Here is a 16,888-nt window from a genome sequence, read left to right as displayed (position 1 = left end):
TTATTTATTTATTTATTTATTTATTTATGGCTGTTTTGTAGACCTGTGTTTCTCTCTTCTCCTCTTCCTTAGTAACTTGATGATTTTTCTGTAGTGGTATGTTTTGATTTCTTTATCTTTTTGTATTTACTCTAGGTTTTTGCATTTGTGACTATCATGAGGCTTACATAAAACATCTTATAATTATAACAATCTATTTTAAGCTGATAACCTCAAACACATACAAAAACTCTACATTTTTACACTTCCCCCCACATTATATGCTACAATGTTTTTGATGTCATAATTCACATTTTTTTATGTTGTGTATCACCAGGTTATTGTACTTATAGTTATTTTTAATAGTTTGTCCTTCAATCTTTATACTAGAGATGTAAGTAATTTACCCACCACCATTACAAATTGAGAGTACCTGAATTTAACTATGTATTTTCTTTTGCCAGTGAGTTTTATACTTTCATATATTTTCATATTAGTAATTAGCATCTTTTTTATTTCATCTTAAAGAACTCTTTTTAACATTTCTTGTAAGGCTGGTCTAGTGGTGATAAATTCTTTTAGCTTTTGTTTGTCTGCAAAACTCAATTCTGAAGGACAATTTTGCCATGTAGATTTTCTTGGTTGGCAGTTTTTCTTTCCCAGCACTTTAAATATATGATTCCATTTCATTCTTGCCTGCAAAGTTTCTGCTGAAAAATCTGCTGATATTCTTATGGTTGCCTTTCTTCTGCTGTTTTTAAATGCCTTTTAACTTAGGAAGATTTATATTGTGTCTCACTGTGAGTGTCTTTAGAGTCATCTCTTCTGGTATTCTTTGCTCTCTCTGGGATCTGGATGTCTGTTTTCCCACGTTGGGAAAGTTTACAGACATTATTTCTTTGAATAAGCTTTCTGCCTCTTTCTCTTTTCCTTCTGGGACCTCTAATACACATATATTGGTTTGCTTGATGGCATCCCATAAGGCCCTTAAGCTAACTTAACTCTTTTCAATCTTTTATTTTTCTTTTTGCTTCTCTGATTAGATAGATTCCACTGCCTTCTCTCTGAGTTTGTTTATCCTTTCTTCTACTTGATCTAGTCTGATATTGAACCCCTCTATTAAATTTTTCACTTTAGTTATTGTATTCTTCAGCTTTATGTATTTTCTATCTCTTTATTGAAATTCTCACTTTGTTCATGCATTGCTCCCCTGACCTTGGTAAGCATTTTTATGACCATTATTTGAACTCACTTCTCTGTTTCATTGAGATCAGTTTCTGGAGATTTATCTTGGTTTTTTTTGTTGTTGTTGTTGATTTGTTTGTTTTAAATGTATTCTCTTGTTTCTTCATTTTTTTCTTGACTCTCTGTGTTGGTTTATGTGCATCAGTAAAACAGCCACTTCTCCCAGAATATTGGACTAACTGTTCTTACGTAGGAGATGAACGTCATAAATCAGCCCAGCCCAAGCTTCTGGTTCTCTGAAAACTTTGTAACTGTCAATGTCCCAAAGGGAAGGATCACAAGCAGAACCTAGATGCAGGCTGATTACAAGCCAGATGCTCAGACAGCAGCTGGGAAAGTATATCTAGTTCAGGTCCTTTCAGGGAGAAACTGGGAGGTGGGTGTTTTTGCCTGCTCCCTCTGCACTGAGCCAGGGTGTATAACCATGGTGTCGGGAGGGGGGAGGGTGCTCCTGCACCATTTAAAAACTGCTTCTTTGTTTGCTATAGTCCTGAGGACTCGTGAATGCAAGACCTGTTGGCTTTCAGAGCCAGGAGAAGTGGGGACCATCTCTCGGGCAGCAGCACCAGGCATGTGTACAAGCTCCTTCCAAAGAGATGTGGTGACTTAGTGTTATAATTGCAGTGGTCTAGAGGCAGAAGGTAGTGGAAGTGCCCACTGGCTCCCCCCAGGCTCCATGGAGGATCACAGTCAGCCCATAAATGCATGTGAAGTAGAAGCTGCACCCTCGGGCAATAGGTTGTAAAGTATGCAGTCAGACCCCTTCCATGGAAAGACTGGCAGATGGGTATTTTTGCCTGCTCTCTATGTGCTAAGCCCTGGGGGGAGTGGAAAGGAGGGATAGCCCAGTGAGTGCTAGCTTATGTGCCTGTTAAGAACTGCTTCTTTGTTTTCTATAGTCCTGTGGGATTTGTGAATGCAAGCCCTGTTGGCTTTCAGAGCTAAATGTTTTGAGGACCCTGCCCTTAGGTGGGAGCCTTATAAGCTGGAATCCTAGATGTGCTTTCCAAACCCTTTACTCCTTAGGGAGAAGCTGAGAATTTGATATATCATTCCAATTGTATGGTGCTGTGGGTGGATGGGGTTTATGAGGAGTATACCCATTTCAATGTGGATATTTTCTTGGTTACCTGATGTTTAGGAGTCACTCAGGATTTCTCTCCGAGGATATCATTCCATGTGTAGCTGTATATCCAGTGCATCTGTGGGAGGAGGGAAGTTTAGGAGCCTCCTGTATCACCATCTTTTTCTCCCACAAAAGATTTGCATATACATTGCTCCAAAAAAGATATACAAATGGTTAATAAGCACATGAAAAGATGCTCAATATTAGTTATTATGATAATACAAATAAAAACCATAATGAGGTACCACTTCACATCCATTAGAATGGCTGCTATTAGAAAAATGGAAAATATCAAGTGTTTATAGGGTGAAGATAAATTGGAACCCTTGTGTATTGCTGGTGGAAATGTAAAATGGTATAACCACTGTGGAAAACAGTATGGTCATTCCTCAAAAAGTTAAAAATAGTATTGCCATATGGTCAGGAATTCCACTTCTAGGTATATACTCAAAAGAATTGAAAGCAGGGACTCAAACAGATACTTGAACACCAATGTTCATGGCAGCATTATTCACAATAGCCAAAAGATAGACACAACGCAAATTTTCATTAACAGATAAAAGGATAAACAAAATATGACATATACATAAAATGGAATGTTATTCAGCTCTAAAAAGGAATGAAATGAACCTTGAACACTTTATTCTAAGTGAAATACGTAAGACGCAAATGGAAAAACATTGTATAATCCCGCTGCTGAGATATCTAGAAGAGGCAAATTCACACAGACAGAAATTGTAACAGAGGTAGCCAGGGGCTGGGCGAAGGAGAGATTGAGGTGTTATTGATTAGTGGGTACAGAGTTTCTATTTGAGATATGAAAAGTTCTGGAAATGGAAGTGATGGTTGCACAACATTGTGAATGTACTTAATGCTATTGAATTCTATACTTAAAAATGGTTAAAATGGTAAATTTTATATATATTTTACAGCAATTAAAAAAATTTTTAAGCCATTTAAAATTTTTTATTATTTTTTTACTCATAGAGTTTAGTTGCAAATCATTAATAGATTTAAATATTTCCTCATAGAGTCCCAAAACAGCGTTTCTAAATTTCTACAATGCTGCCTGAAATGCTGTTTCTGGTGTTTGGAAAAAGCAGTAAAGTTTTTGAACAGAAATGCCTATGTTATGGTAAGTAGATTATTTTTTATTTACTAAACTTCTTTGCAAACCCAAACCTCATGTCTACATTTCCATCTCTAAAGCACTTTTACATCATGCAGTTGAATTTGTTACCATGTGGATGTAAGGATTTGTAAATCCAATGCATGAATCAGGGCTATGCTTTCCTAGTTGAGATAGTATATTAACTGTATTTCATTATTAACTTTAGCATCTTTTTGGAGTAGAAAAATATTATTTACCTTAGAAATTTAAAACTGTGCTGGATTGAAAATGCTTTTGTGTGTCTTTGGCATAGTTTAGTGAGAGGAAAGCTTACTTGGTTTGTTTCACTCTGAGAAAAAAAGATCTTTCTAATTCTTGGAGTTACATATTTTAAAGGAAGGGTCTGTTTCTTTTTATGAATCTTATGTTGAAATGTGTGGGCATTGACAATACCTAACTAAATTTGTTCCTTATTTCCTATGGAAATGTGGAGGCCTCTAAAGAGATTTTTATATATAAGGTATCCAAAAATATATTTCTTCTAAAATTTAGCAACTACAACCTAATGACACAGGGTCTGCAGGGGTGATTCAAATAGTCATGGAGATTCAAGTACTCATTAATTTACTTCCAATGAGAATATTGAATTGGACCTTTCAATCAGTAAATCAAGTGCATTGAAAGGCACTGGGTTTCCTGAGAGTGATTTTTAATGTGAATGCCACAGCATTTAACCCATTCGGCAGCAAACCCTAGCTAAACACTTCAAAGAAAGAAAGCGTGTCCTGGGATTTGAGAAAAAGACCTATTATTTCTGTCTAAAGTTGTCTAACACCCATGGAGTTTAAGGGTATATAGCATCTGAAGCAGACCTTATTATCAACGACCCCAAGAGTTGTGCAGAGTTGAGAACATATAGTTCCCAGGCCTCCTACTAACCCAAATGTTGGAAAGAGGAATGAGAGTAGCTGTATGGGTGACAAAGAATTAATTCATTTTTCTATCATTGGATTGTCTGTTGGTCTTGCTAGGGGATGTTACTGACTCCAGAATAATAACTGTCTTCCTCAGATTGCAATATATGGCAAAAACTTCTGCAGATCAGCAAGAGATGCTTTCAATCTGCTGATAAGAAATGTTTTAAAGTAAGTAATAAGGTTGAATATTGCAATAGACGATTTGGTGAACCTTGGGCATCACATACTTCATATGTTATTAAAGTGTCGGTGGTCTTTTTAGACATGAATATTGTCTTTTAATTTGATAGATTTTAATCTTCTCTCTCACATCATTGATTTCATTTTATATCTTAGAATTGTTGCTTTCATCATCCACCTATATGTTTATACTCACTGGCGTTTATTCATTTTTATTATCTATCCCCTCTGCTCAAGAAATTCCCCACATAAACATTATCATCATGTCTCTGACTATTTCCCCCTCCCAAAGTTGACAGAGTCTGAGTTAACAAAACCAAAGAACAAATGCAGCATCCTTTGGATTTAGGATGTCTGTGGGCCTTGAATTAGAGAGAGAAGCTGATACCAATAGTGCCCAACAGCCCTGCAATGCCATCTTCCGTTTACTTCATTAAAAATAAGTCATAACTTCATCCCTGAATTCTACCTTTGTTTCTTGCATTTAATAACTGCCAAATAAAATTACAGTAAAGACACATCAGAATGAACTAATAAATTATTCACTCTCATAAATTTGAAATAACATATGTAATTTAAACACAAAAATATACTTTATTTTTTCTGATTCTCAGAGTTGCAGTTATGGATAAAGTTACAGACTTTGTACTAATCCTGGGGAAAATGCTAGTCACTGGGTGTATAGGTAAGTAATAATAATAAATAATAATAAAAATTTACAAGGTGCTTGGAAAAACTCCTTTACTACAAAAAGCTATATTCCTTTGCAAAGGCATAATATAAATGTTCTGTCTTTTCAATGTAGGTGTCCTGGCCTTTTTACTCTTCACAGAAAGACTCCCAATACTTATAGAAGGACCATCTTTAAATTACTACTGGGTACCTTTGCTGGTAAGAGCTAGTGTCTTAGTCAGTTCGGGATGCTATATCAAAATACCATAGACTGGGTGAGTTAAACAACAGGAATTTATTCTTCACATTCTAAGGGCTGAGAAGTCCAAGGTCAAAGTACTCACAGATTTGATTCCTGGTGAGGGCTCTCTTCCTGGTTTGCAAATGAACACTTCCTTTCTGTATCCTAAAATGGTAGAGAGAGATATTATCTCTCCTGCCTCCTCTTACAAGGGCATTAATCCTATTCATGAGTCTTATATCCTCACACCTTAAATGCCTCACAAATGCGGCTCCGCCAAATACCAACATATTGGGGATTAGGTTTCAACATATGAGTTTTGAGAGAACACAGTTCATTCCATAGTAACTATATAATATTGACTGATTTATCAGAGATGACAAAATTAAAAAAGAAATGATGAGAGCTAGTATTACTGGTCTGTCTTTGTGTCAAGCCTCATTCTGCTTTAGAGATTGGGTTCCTTGGAAACAACCTCTGAGACAGAGGATTACACACAGAACGTCTGTTAGGAAGTGCTCTCCTGAAATACACTAGTAAGGAAGTGAGGAGGGCAGGCCTGGGCAAAGGAAGAAACTGACCCAGTTATAGCTGAGGCCTCAGATATAATTACAGGAAGTTCTGACAAAGGGACTGAGCCTTTGTACACTGCATCAGGCAACCTTTGGCCAACGGTTGCCCCCTGGGTAGAGGTGTAAACTTGGGTGAGGCAATTTGTTGCAAGGAGTACAATTCATACTGAGGGAAGCAGCTGAGTCATCAGAAGCCTACCTTCCCCCAAACTGGGGGATAGATGAGGCAGCTGGAAAGGACCTGGTTGGAGTCCTGTGGTTTCTATTATATTAACTCACTCAATCCATATGTCATAAATATTATTATTATTATTATTATTCAGATTTTTCCCTCTCCCATCAACAATTTTATACAGGAGGCACAGAGAGGTTAAGTAACTTGCTGAATGAGTACCTGAGCTGAATGAGTATTCAGATCTTGGCGGTGTGTGCTCTTAACTTCTATGCTTTATTGCCTCTATGTACGGGATTCTAAATCTGGGTTATATTTGGTAGGCATTGAGAATAGTGGTAAGAAAATTGGCAAGTTATCTAACACGTTTTGTTTAAATCCCAGTACAAAGCACTCAAAAACGTTATTACTGAATTTGTGTGTGTGTGTGTTTATTGAAATTCTTGTCATCGCAGAGTACTTCAAAGCTTACTCGTCATGACTCTCATTTAAAGCTGCATTATTGTTCTGGACAAGTTAATGACATCGTCATTCTCTTTTTTACTCTTTTATAGACAGTCGTTATTGGATCTTATCTAGTTGCACATGGGTTCTTCAGCGTCTATGCAATGTGTATTGATACACTTTTCATCTGCTTCTGTAAGTTTTCAGAATATGGGTTTTTCCCCTTCAGTAGATAACCGAAAGATGAGAAGGTTAAGACTCATGTCCATTGCTGGCTTGTGAATTTGCTATAATCTGGCTGCAACCGCAAAACAGTGTTTATTTGGAAAAAGACATTGATTAGTAGATGCTTGTTGAACTTTAATGGCTGAGAGAATGGAGTTTGCAAACCACAGGAGAATCCACTACTGAAATGGACCTCAGGCTTTATGGCATGGTGTTAGCATGAAATTATTTCTCATCCCCTAATCTTTTCAGAATTATACTAATGATTGGCCTCTGTGGTGCTTTATTAACAGGACATGACTGGGCTTTGGAAACTTTTGGAGGCGAGCCTTCATAGATTTGGATAAAGCCAAGCTGACAATGGTTTCAAAGATATATATAGGAGCCAATTCACATTAGCTAACACAATGACAAATGGATAGGATTCATAGAGGAGCATGTCTAGGAAATGGCGAAATCAATTCTGATGCTTAGAGTTAAAATATGTAGTTATTTAGAGCTTTCATCACTGACTTATTCACTGTGCCTCTGTGACATGTACAACTCACATACGCAGAATGGATGTTTTCTATTAGTACCTCATTTTAAAAGTCCTGAAGAACCTCGTGCCCACCAGGAACTTGAGCTGGCCCTCACCTTCAACCTCAAGGAAGTAGGGTGAGCAGGTGAAAGAAAAGAATTTGGTAGCCCTACAGCTATCCCCTCTGAGAGATTATTTCTCTGGTACATTGCTTTTAAGACAAGTAGAGAAAACATTCTGTAATGGGGCATTACTGAGTGATCCACTCCACTTGTATAAAACTAACAGTTTGGTTTTGGTTTTTAGCATAACCCACAGTACCAACTTCATGCTGGGGTCAGGAGAAAAAAATAATAACTATAGGGAGATATATTCAAGGAATACCTCCTAGAACATGGTTTGACTTTGTTCCTTTTTCTTTCTAAACATTTTTAAGTCAATGTTCAATAACTGGACAAAGAAATCAGAACTTTGTGTACTAGTTAGCTCTTTGCCTGGCTATAAACGGAACTGGAATATTCAGTCTTTTCCTATTGCCTCAGTGGTTCGTTAGGGAAAGCCATCTACAAAATACCACATGAACAAACGTCACACCTGAGATGGAATCGGGAGCATGGGAATAAGGTGGTGCCTAGAACAGAGAGCTCTTAAGTGTTCAGAGATCTCTTCTCTCATCTCAGGATTAATCATGGAAGCAGTACTGGGGGACCCCACTGGGATAGCGCCCCTTCTTGTCACTGAAAATGGTTTTCACAGTGTATCTTAGGGGATATCTAGAACCTACAGTTTTCCGTTCTTTGGAAGCTTTAGCAAATCTTGTGTATTTTAAATTTTACAGTGGATTTGAAATTTGAGTGGTAAGAAAGGTTTTCCACCCTCCCATGTTAATAATTGGCAACTTGTGGAAAACCAGGTATAATTTCAGCTTTATTCAATACATAGTGTGTTGAACACGAAGAGTTTCCTTTGGGAGACTCTTGTCTGTGATAATAAAAAACAAGGGACACCAAATGGTATTTCTCTCCCCTTCCCAGCTGTTACTATGGACATCTTATTTTGGGAAACAGTCTTCTTTAATAATACTCTAAGCCACCTTAGGCTGGTGTGGAGGTATACCTTGTATTTATATATATATACCTTTATATGTATATATATATATATATATATATATATATATATATATATATCTTTTTATACCAGTTATTTTGTCTGCCAGAACAACTGGTGTTTTTTAAAAATGCAAACCATTTTCCATTACTTCATTAATAGAAACATAGCATGTTTTTAACATTACAAAGCACTGAAAATTTTGGCCTCAGAATAGGAAAAAAATAATCATTGTAGATGATTGTTAATGTGATCCATATCAGGCTTCCTACCAATGCCTGAAAGGTGATAATGATATAGACATAAGATATGTGATACGTGATATAGAAATGTGATTAAAGAGGAAAGAATAAAACTGTTTGGTGTCGCTCATCTTTCCTCCTCAGCTTTTCATTTTATATGTGAGGAAAGTCACTGTGAGGTGTAATGTAAAAAACCACTAACAAATAACCCAACCATTCCCAAAAGAGTATGATAAAAAATAATTTAGATTTATTTCATAAAATATGATTATCCAATATGGTTTTTAATATTTCTTATCCTCTCTAGCATAGTAAATAAAAGCTATAAATAACAGTCTTTTTAACTGTACTGGTCGAAACCTAGAATCAAATTGCATTTATCTATTTATTCATAGATGTTATCTGCTATGAATTGTATGTATGTATCTGCAGGAAACTTAATCCCATACCAACTTCTCCTTGCTTCTCAGCATCAATCTGGTGCTTCCCCCTAAACACTCAACAGGGGCGTGTTCAGTGAACACCCATCATTTTATTATTAGCCTAGGCACAGCAGCAAGGTGAATTCATGTATTACAGAAGTTAGAAAACACTGGTATTCACTTTTGAATGTAATCGGAGACAGTTAGTAAGGATTTAGGACAGGATGCCTGGTAGTTAAGTAGGACCACAACTGAGGTCAGTGTCAAGAGGCTGGGTCCTGACCTCCTCCTAATTATCCCAGAGCGTTCGCCTTCAGGAGACCCATTTTACATCCCTGGGTCTCAGTTTCTTCATCTGTAACATTCAGGTGTGGAATACCATTACAAGTGACTTTGAACTTTGAAATTCAATTATTCTACATTTATCACAGAAATAATAAACTTTTCATTCAGCTTTATCTCAGAGGATGTGGTAATTTACCTTTCTGAAGTAAACACTCACAGAATTTAAAGATAACACCTTTGAAAGGACGTGAAATATTTTATTAATCTTTAAACTATCAAAATAGTTTGAAAGTGGGTGGGATTTAGGAAGGTTCCGTGCTTCCTGGCAGAGGTTGAAGCTTCTTACCTTGTCCAGCATCAGCAATTTAACTGCACTAATTTGTCTTATATTGTACTTTCTAACACTGATTTCTCTGATTTTTCCCTCTCGACTCTCCAATTTATAAAAATGCATATAATTGTTCTGCTGCTGCTTGCTGCTTTTGCCTGCTTTGGCTGCTGCATACACAGGTGAAGATCTGGAAAGAAATGATGGATCTACAGAAAAACCCTACTTCATAGCCCCTACCCTGCACGGAATTCTGAACAAGAAGCAACTAGTTCCCCAGAAGCAGAAAGAGTAGAAAAGCTCCAAACAGTGCCATTCATTTTTTAGTAGAAATTTTGTAAATTAGGTCATTTGTAATTTGAAAACGATGCTTTTGAGTAATGTGAATTTTCTGTGCTTATTCCTAAAAAGCCAGAACCTGGTACCATCTGAGGTGTCAGGCATTTGATAACAGTAACTTCTGTGACCTAGGATACTTGATAGACTGACTGTGGTCCCAGCTGAAGAGCAAAGTGTAAACATCAAACATTTGTTTAAAGTCTATAGCCAAAAGTGTTTTAAAAACTTTTATAACTCAGCATGCTGTTTTCTCATTGCAGCACTCTGATAGCCTATCTTTTTTATATACGTGTATATTTGTAAAGGATATTCAGGCAATTTTTGAAAGTGCTATAAATGTATAATCAATTAGCCATACAAAGATTGATTTATAGTTAACCAGCATATGGTACTAAATTTGTAAATATGGTGCTATGGTTATATTTATACTGTTCAAGCTAGTGGACAACTCTCTAAACTGTGATTAAACCTGTATTAATGGTTCCCTAGGAAGTATATTTCAGTAAGTGATTCAAGTCCATAACATATAGATGTTAATGTTATACAGGTTCCATAGAGAACATTACTGGGTGAAAATTACTGTGGAACCTTCATAGCCCATTTCTTTTAGTAAAATTATATTTATAGTGAAGTGAACTTGAGTTCTGGAATGTCACTTTCAATGATATGGACCTCTGACCACCGTGAAAATATTCTAAAGAAAACTAAAATGGCTCATAACTCATTCCTTTGGTCTCTATTCCAAATGGAGGCAGATTCCTATTTTCCTATTCCCACCAGATAGAAAATTGGAATGGTTTTGTTTCAGAAGAATGATTATATCTTTTCATCAGCATACATGGTTTTCTAGATTAAAGAGATTGCGTGGCTTTGTTTTACAAAAAGTTTAATTTTAGCCCAACTTTCAGGGAAGGACGAGAAAAGATAAGACATTTCCGACTTTACCTTAAGGAAATATACTATGAGCCCTCCATGGGTAACTTATCTGGCACCTTTACAAGGGGCATACTGTGAGTTAGGAAATCTATCACTCGAGGCTTTAGGAAGACTATTCTTGCTGTATTCCAGCCCTGCTGGCTCCAGCAACAAGCTGGTTTCTGGAGCCATGCCTACGTCTTTTGCATGGCGGAGCAAAGCACGAACTTTTCCTACTCATCCCTTGTGTGCAAGTGCATCTGATATGGCTGACAGTGTAAAAATGTACCCCAAAAGGAGCACTGAATCAAGTAGTATCCTTTTGGCTTTTACACTAAGCTTATATGTAGGGATTATTTATGTGTTGACAGAAAAGAACATGTTGATCTAACATTTTCTGAATATGATCCATGTGTCCAAGAAGAGAGTCAGAAATGTATCATTGTGTTACAGATTAATATAAGTACCAATTTATTTAATGATCCTAAAGTGTGGAAACCTAGATCTAGACTGACTCCATGGCAGCTTAATCGCAAGAAGCCAACAAATAAGGAAGATTTCCAAAATGTTGGTCCTTAACAATGGACAGTATCTTGTTCTTGGCTTACTTTCTTGAGATTATTGTAGTCAAAAGTGTGAACTGGCTTCACATCTTGACAAAGGGCCTTCTTCACACTTATTCTCTTTGAAGTATAATTCAGAGAAGAATGATAACCTATCTTTCTAGATGATTATTTTATTATTCAACGATACAGGGGTTACAACAAAGATCTAGTAAAATAGTTACCTCTGTGTAAAGTATTAAAAATTATAAGGAATAAGTCCCCTTTAGGAGTAGTTGGAAAAATTCATAATGATGAAACAAAACAATTTTTTGTATGTGTCAGAATCACTCTGCGAACTTGTTATAAATATCGGTGCTTATGCCCAACCCCAAGATTCTGACACTGTGTTTGGCTGTGGGGTAGCTTGTCAATTATTATGGAGTTATTTAGTTGATTCTGATGCACATAAAAGTTGAAAATCATTTGAATGAAATGTAATTGACACATGAGAAACTAGTTGCCTATTTTCTCATATTCTTGGATGTACTTAGAGTTAGAAAATTGAAAAAGACAAAAGAGATTAATTTGGAGATTTCTAACAATTGTAACTTCTGTATTTTAGATTCTTGGTAATAGATGAAGCCCATGTATTAAATGTTTGATATTGTATTTGCCAATTAGACCAGAAAATTCTCTAGAGCAAAAGTTTTCAATGAACTACATGCAAGTACATTCTAAACTTGGCTATATTTTAAGGATATAAGCTTTGGGTGCAAAATCATAGGAAAAGGAATGTCGTTTAGTCCAATATTTCTGAGTAATTTCTTTAAAACTTAAAGAATCTCTAATTCTTTTAAGTTTTAACGATATTATGGGCTTATTTCTAGTCAAAAGATTCTCCATTAATAACTTCTTTGTGTAATTGAAATATATTAGAGTAAAAATGAGCATTGTTTTTGAGGAGAAAATTTAGAAATTTTCTTACAAAGAAATCAAACTAATAACTGTGAAAAAAACAGCAATATTTCTAAATATCTGCAGTTTAAGGATTTGAGATACACTAAAATTTACAAATTTTGTTTCTTAAAACTATACTACCTAAATTGTTGATGGCCAAACAAAAGAACTTTTAAACAAGTATGGTAATTTAGAAAGCAAATTGAGAACATAGTACTTTTAAGGAATTTGAAGGTGAATTTCCGTATTCCTGATAAATCTTTTGGGGTTTTTTGTAATTAAGTTTGCTGTCTAAAGGAAGGTATAAGTTATTTTCTGAATCATGCAGCTGAGAGGCATGTCCTATTGTCAGAATCTGACCTGGTACACAGCATAAGATAATATCTTACTGACACAATAACAAGGGCTGATTGTTTTCTTATAGTCATGTTTACAATAATGTTGGTGCCAAACTATGCTGTTAAAAAAAAAAAAATTGTTTTGGAACTGCTGTGAAGGAAAAATACAGCAGATGGCGATGTTGCTTCTCTTACAGTTTTGCTTTTATATTTACTCTGTGCCATTCTTCCTCCTAGTGGAAGATTTAGAAAGAAACGATGGTTCTACTGAAAGACCCTATTACATGACTCAATCTCTTCTGAAGATTTTGAAGAAATAAAGTATATAAACTGAGGAGCAGTAGAAGTGCAAATTCTGATCATCTTGCCGCGGTGTGTTACCTTTTCCTCATCTGTGTCAGTGCAATGCTGGTCTCATAAGTGCTTTGTTTGGAACACTATAATCACGACCTTGTTGGCTTTTATTTGCATGTTTTATACCAAAGCTTATACTGTAATATATGAAGCCATTCTAAGTCGCAAGGGAATTGTTAGTAACGTGGAACATTTTTATACTGAGGTCTTTTGCTTTGTAATTCATTTTTAAATAGAGTGGCTTGGATGTTTTGAAAATACAAGTGAATATGTTAATATTCTTTTAAATATTAGATTGAAAAATGATACGTTATGTAAATTGATAGCTCCTAGTATATTTTTAAAATGACAACTAAAAGACTTCTGCAGGGAAAATTGGTACACAAAGCAAAATAGAAAATTTTAAAGTTGTTCCCGCTCCTGTTTGACAGTAAATCGGTAAAGGACCGCCCAGCTCCAGATTTTGCTAAGTATAGAATGTTTCCTATTAAACAAATTGCCAATCATCCAGCCTTTACTACTTCGTCCTCTCTGACAAAGTGCCTTACTGGCTGTTTAATATTACCCAGCTTTTGTGGGCAAGTTTACAAACATTGTTTGAAAAAAAACAAAAAACAAACCTGCAATGTTTAGTGATTAAAACAAGTCTTGCATTTGTTTTCCTCTTAGCTCACTGGTTGCAAACCATTTGTCATTTCAGTATGTTTGATATCCTCACTGTACAGAGTGCGTTTTGCAGTATAAACAAATTCCCTTGCGCCTAGTGGACATTCATGAATGTGTACTACACGCAAGAAAAAAATGACACTTCTTGGGTTTCTTTTTTTACTAAGAGCAAGAAGTTTAAAATGTAACCTTTTCTATAGTAAATCTTTGGAAATATAATAAGTATGAGACTACATTTCTCAGTGTTTTACACAGATTTGAAAGGGAAACTTTGAGAAATTACAAAGGGAAACTTTACCCTGAGAAAGGGTGCTCACAGATGTCATGTACCGAATAGCTCCATTTTAAATGATTGTTTATTATCATCGAGGAGTGTTTTATCTATGTTATTTTATTTTCTAACTTTTGATATGAAATAATCAGTTTACTTATAATATGTTAATTTTTATTGTGCTAATATAAACAGGAACATAATTTCTAATTCAGTTTTAAATAACTTTACTAGTACTACTAACTTTAAAGAAAATGAATTCTCTTTGTTACTCCATGTTATAGAAAGAGTCCGCAAAGCATTCACCCTAAGGGGATTTCAATCACACATAATTTGTGGAATCTTTGAGAATCAACAATAAGTTACTATCAGTTTATTATCACATTTGTTTAAATGTGACTTTAGATGTTCTTTTATGCCAAAAGCAAGCTCACATGAGCACATGACAGTCTGAGTTCTAGAATCAGTGTTTTTCTGCTGTGCAGAAATATTAGGAACATATTGTCTAAATATCTTTGATAACTAAAATGTTTAATATTTAATGAAATTTGTTGTTACCCATTGTTTTAAATCTATTTGTTTTTTCTTCTAATAAAGATTTAGATAAGAAAAAAGCTGTCTGCCTTCTTATTTCTTTAAACTGGAAAAGGAGAAAAACCTTTAGTTCTTAAAATCCACTATGCTATGACAGGATCTTCTTTGTATCAAATATCTATGGTGTTTTTTAACATCTAGATTTATCTTCAAAAAAATTATATTTTTCTCTAGCTGTGCTTTTTGATTGCCAAATCAAATAGCTAAAAATGATAATTTATACAAAGTGAATAAGTCAAAACCAAATGGCTAAGAGATGGATTTTTTTAAAAACCCAAATAATAGCCTAAATTAATTAGTTGGTCTTTGTTTTAATTTGCTAACAGTTTGCTGAGTCCCTCATTTGGTTTTGCCAACTTTCACAAGAAGCAAATGTCATCATTTTAAAGGCAGGGATAAATTTAGAGAACCTAAAAAATGTGAACACTAAATTAAGGCGAGATTAAATATATCTACCCCTGGTTTATCTTAAGCTAAAATTTTTCTTAGGTTCAGATAATACCTTAACAAATGTATCAGTCTATTTTTAAATTGAATTGTATGTTAAATCTTCACAATAAATTTTTCTTTAAAGTTTAATGGGTTTCTTTAAATGAAAACAATGTTCTCACAGTTTTCAGTGTTCTTTTAAAGTCTTCTAAATCTAATAAGATGCTTATTAATATAGCCAGTGATTCTTTTCTTATTTAAAATAAAAATATAATTCAGTTTCCAGAAGAAATCCAAATTCTGCTTTTGATCTTAATCTCTTAGTATTAAACACTGATCATATTTGTAAGTAAATTGTTTGAAATTGGACTATGATTGATTTGATTTTTCTGTGTGCCTACAAAGCTTAAAAAGAGTTTGTGACTCCACACAGAAATATCACAATATATAATAAAGGTTCTATGGGATCATCAGATGTAATGTGGTTATTGTTTACATTAATATTGGAAAACAGGCTCTGTGCAAAAATTCCTTATTTTTCTTTTACTGTATAGCTGACCAGCACTCATTCCAATTTATGTTATTCTACTTTTCCAAGTGGTGTCTCAGGAAATTGCTCATACACTCTAACCAGGCATAGTAATTATCTCCAGTATTATCTGGTTCTGGACTGGGGAACATGCTTTATAAATCAGTCTTTGTTGACATAAGATATGGAGACAAAATTGAACTAAGATCACTATTGAAAACCATGGCGTATGAAATGGTGTCCTGACATTTTTTTGTAGCTTCTTGCAAATTATCCTTAGATGTTTTCAAATGTTTGGGTTTTTTAAAATACAGCTATATTATTATAAGAATACAATTCAACAAATCACTGATGAAAAGAAATGTCTTACCAATACAGCAGAAATAAATTACTTCTTCAAAGATACTTTCTATATACCATGTTTTTAGTCTTGGGGTTAAAATGGGTATTGAAGACTTCTCTCAGAACCTAGCTGAGTCACTTCTGGTCCTTAATGAATCTATCATCAGCCAGAAAACAAAGCCAACCTCCATTAAAACAAATTCATTCATTTATGAAAACAGTACCACCATAGGCAAGGCTTGGACTTTAAATGATGTCACCATCATGGACCCTTTTAAAATTAATCAGGCCATAGTGAACTGCCCTCTCCCCCATTTATGATTTTCCAGTTGCTTGGAATGAAAGGTAGTGAAAACAATACAGAATCTGGCAATATCTTCTCTAATGGTTTCTGCTCTGGGAAGAATGTCGAGGCTATATGACACTTTTCAAAGCAATCATTTCAATTTTGCTATTTGAAGTTGCAAGCTTTTTGGGGTTTTGTTTTGTTTTTTTAACACTTTGGCTCTTTTTTTCCAGTTCTTTGTATATATGGTATGATACAGAAACACAGAATAAATTAAACAAAAGGAGAAAACAATCTTGTGAATGAAGTAAAATGCCCATCCATTGCTGGTTCAAACCCATGGGCATCACCATATTCTGGCCCTTTGCTGTTGAGCACAGTGTGTTAACAAGTGTGGGAGAAGCTTATCAAACGAAAAGATGTTTCCATTTTGCATATAAATTAAAGTGAGCCTGGACTTGATTCATTGTGAGAT

The 16,888-nt window shown here is 35.0% G+C and overlaps 1 protein-coding gene across 4 annotated transcripts in view; it reads left to right on the top strand.

Moving 5' to 3' along the window:
* Positions 1-14,847, top strand: part of SLC44A5 (solute carrier family 44 member 5) — a 309,598-nt gene extending 294,751 nt beyond the window's left edge. For 2 of the 4 annotated variants that reach the window (XM_074334957.1, XM_074334958.1), the window contains exons 17-22: positions 3,382-3,485; positions 4,533-4,606; positions 5,233-5,303; positions 5,424-5,509; positions 6,830-6,914; positions 10,031-14,847. In XM_074334957.1, coding sequence (XP_074191058.1) covers positions 3,382-3,485; positions 4,533-4,606; positions 5,233-5,303; positions 5,424-5,509; positions 6,830-6,914; positions 10,031-10,143 — 533 coding nt within the window. In that variant the 3' untranslated portion in view covers positions 10,144-14,847. Of the gene's footprint in view, positions 1-1,712; positions 3,219-3,381; positions 3,486-4,532; positions 4,607-5,232; positions 5,304-5,423; positions 5,510-6,829; positions 6,915-10,030 lie in introns of those variants that run through there. The other 2 variants (XM_074334959.1, XM_074334960.1) reach the window with 2 other exon arrangements.
* The last annotated feature ends 2,041 nt before the right edge of the window (positions 14,848-16,888 follow it).

Source organism: Rhinolophus sinicus, linkage group LG06 (assembly GCF_036562045.2).
Source record: "Rhinolophus sinicus isolate RSC01 linkage group LG06, ASM3656204v1, whole genome shotgun sequence".
NCBI classification, from domain to species: Eukaryota; Metazoa; Chordata; class Mammalia; order Chiroptera; family Rhinolophidae; genus Rhinolophus; species Rhinolophus sinicus.
This window is presented reverse-complemented; position numbering and strand designations above follow the sequence as displayed.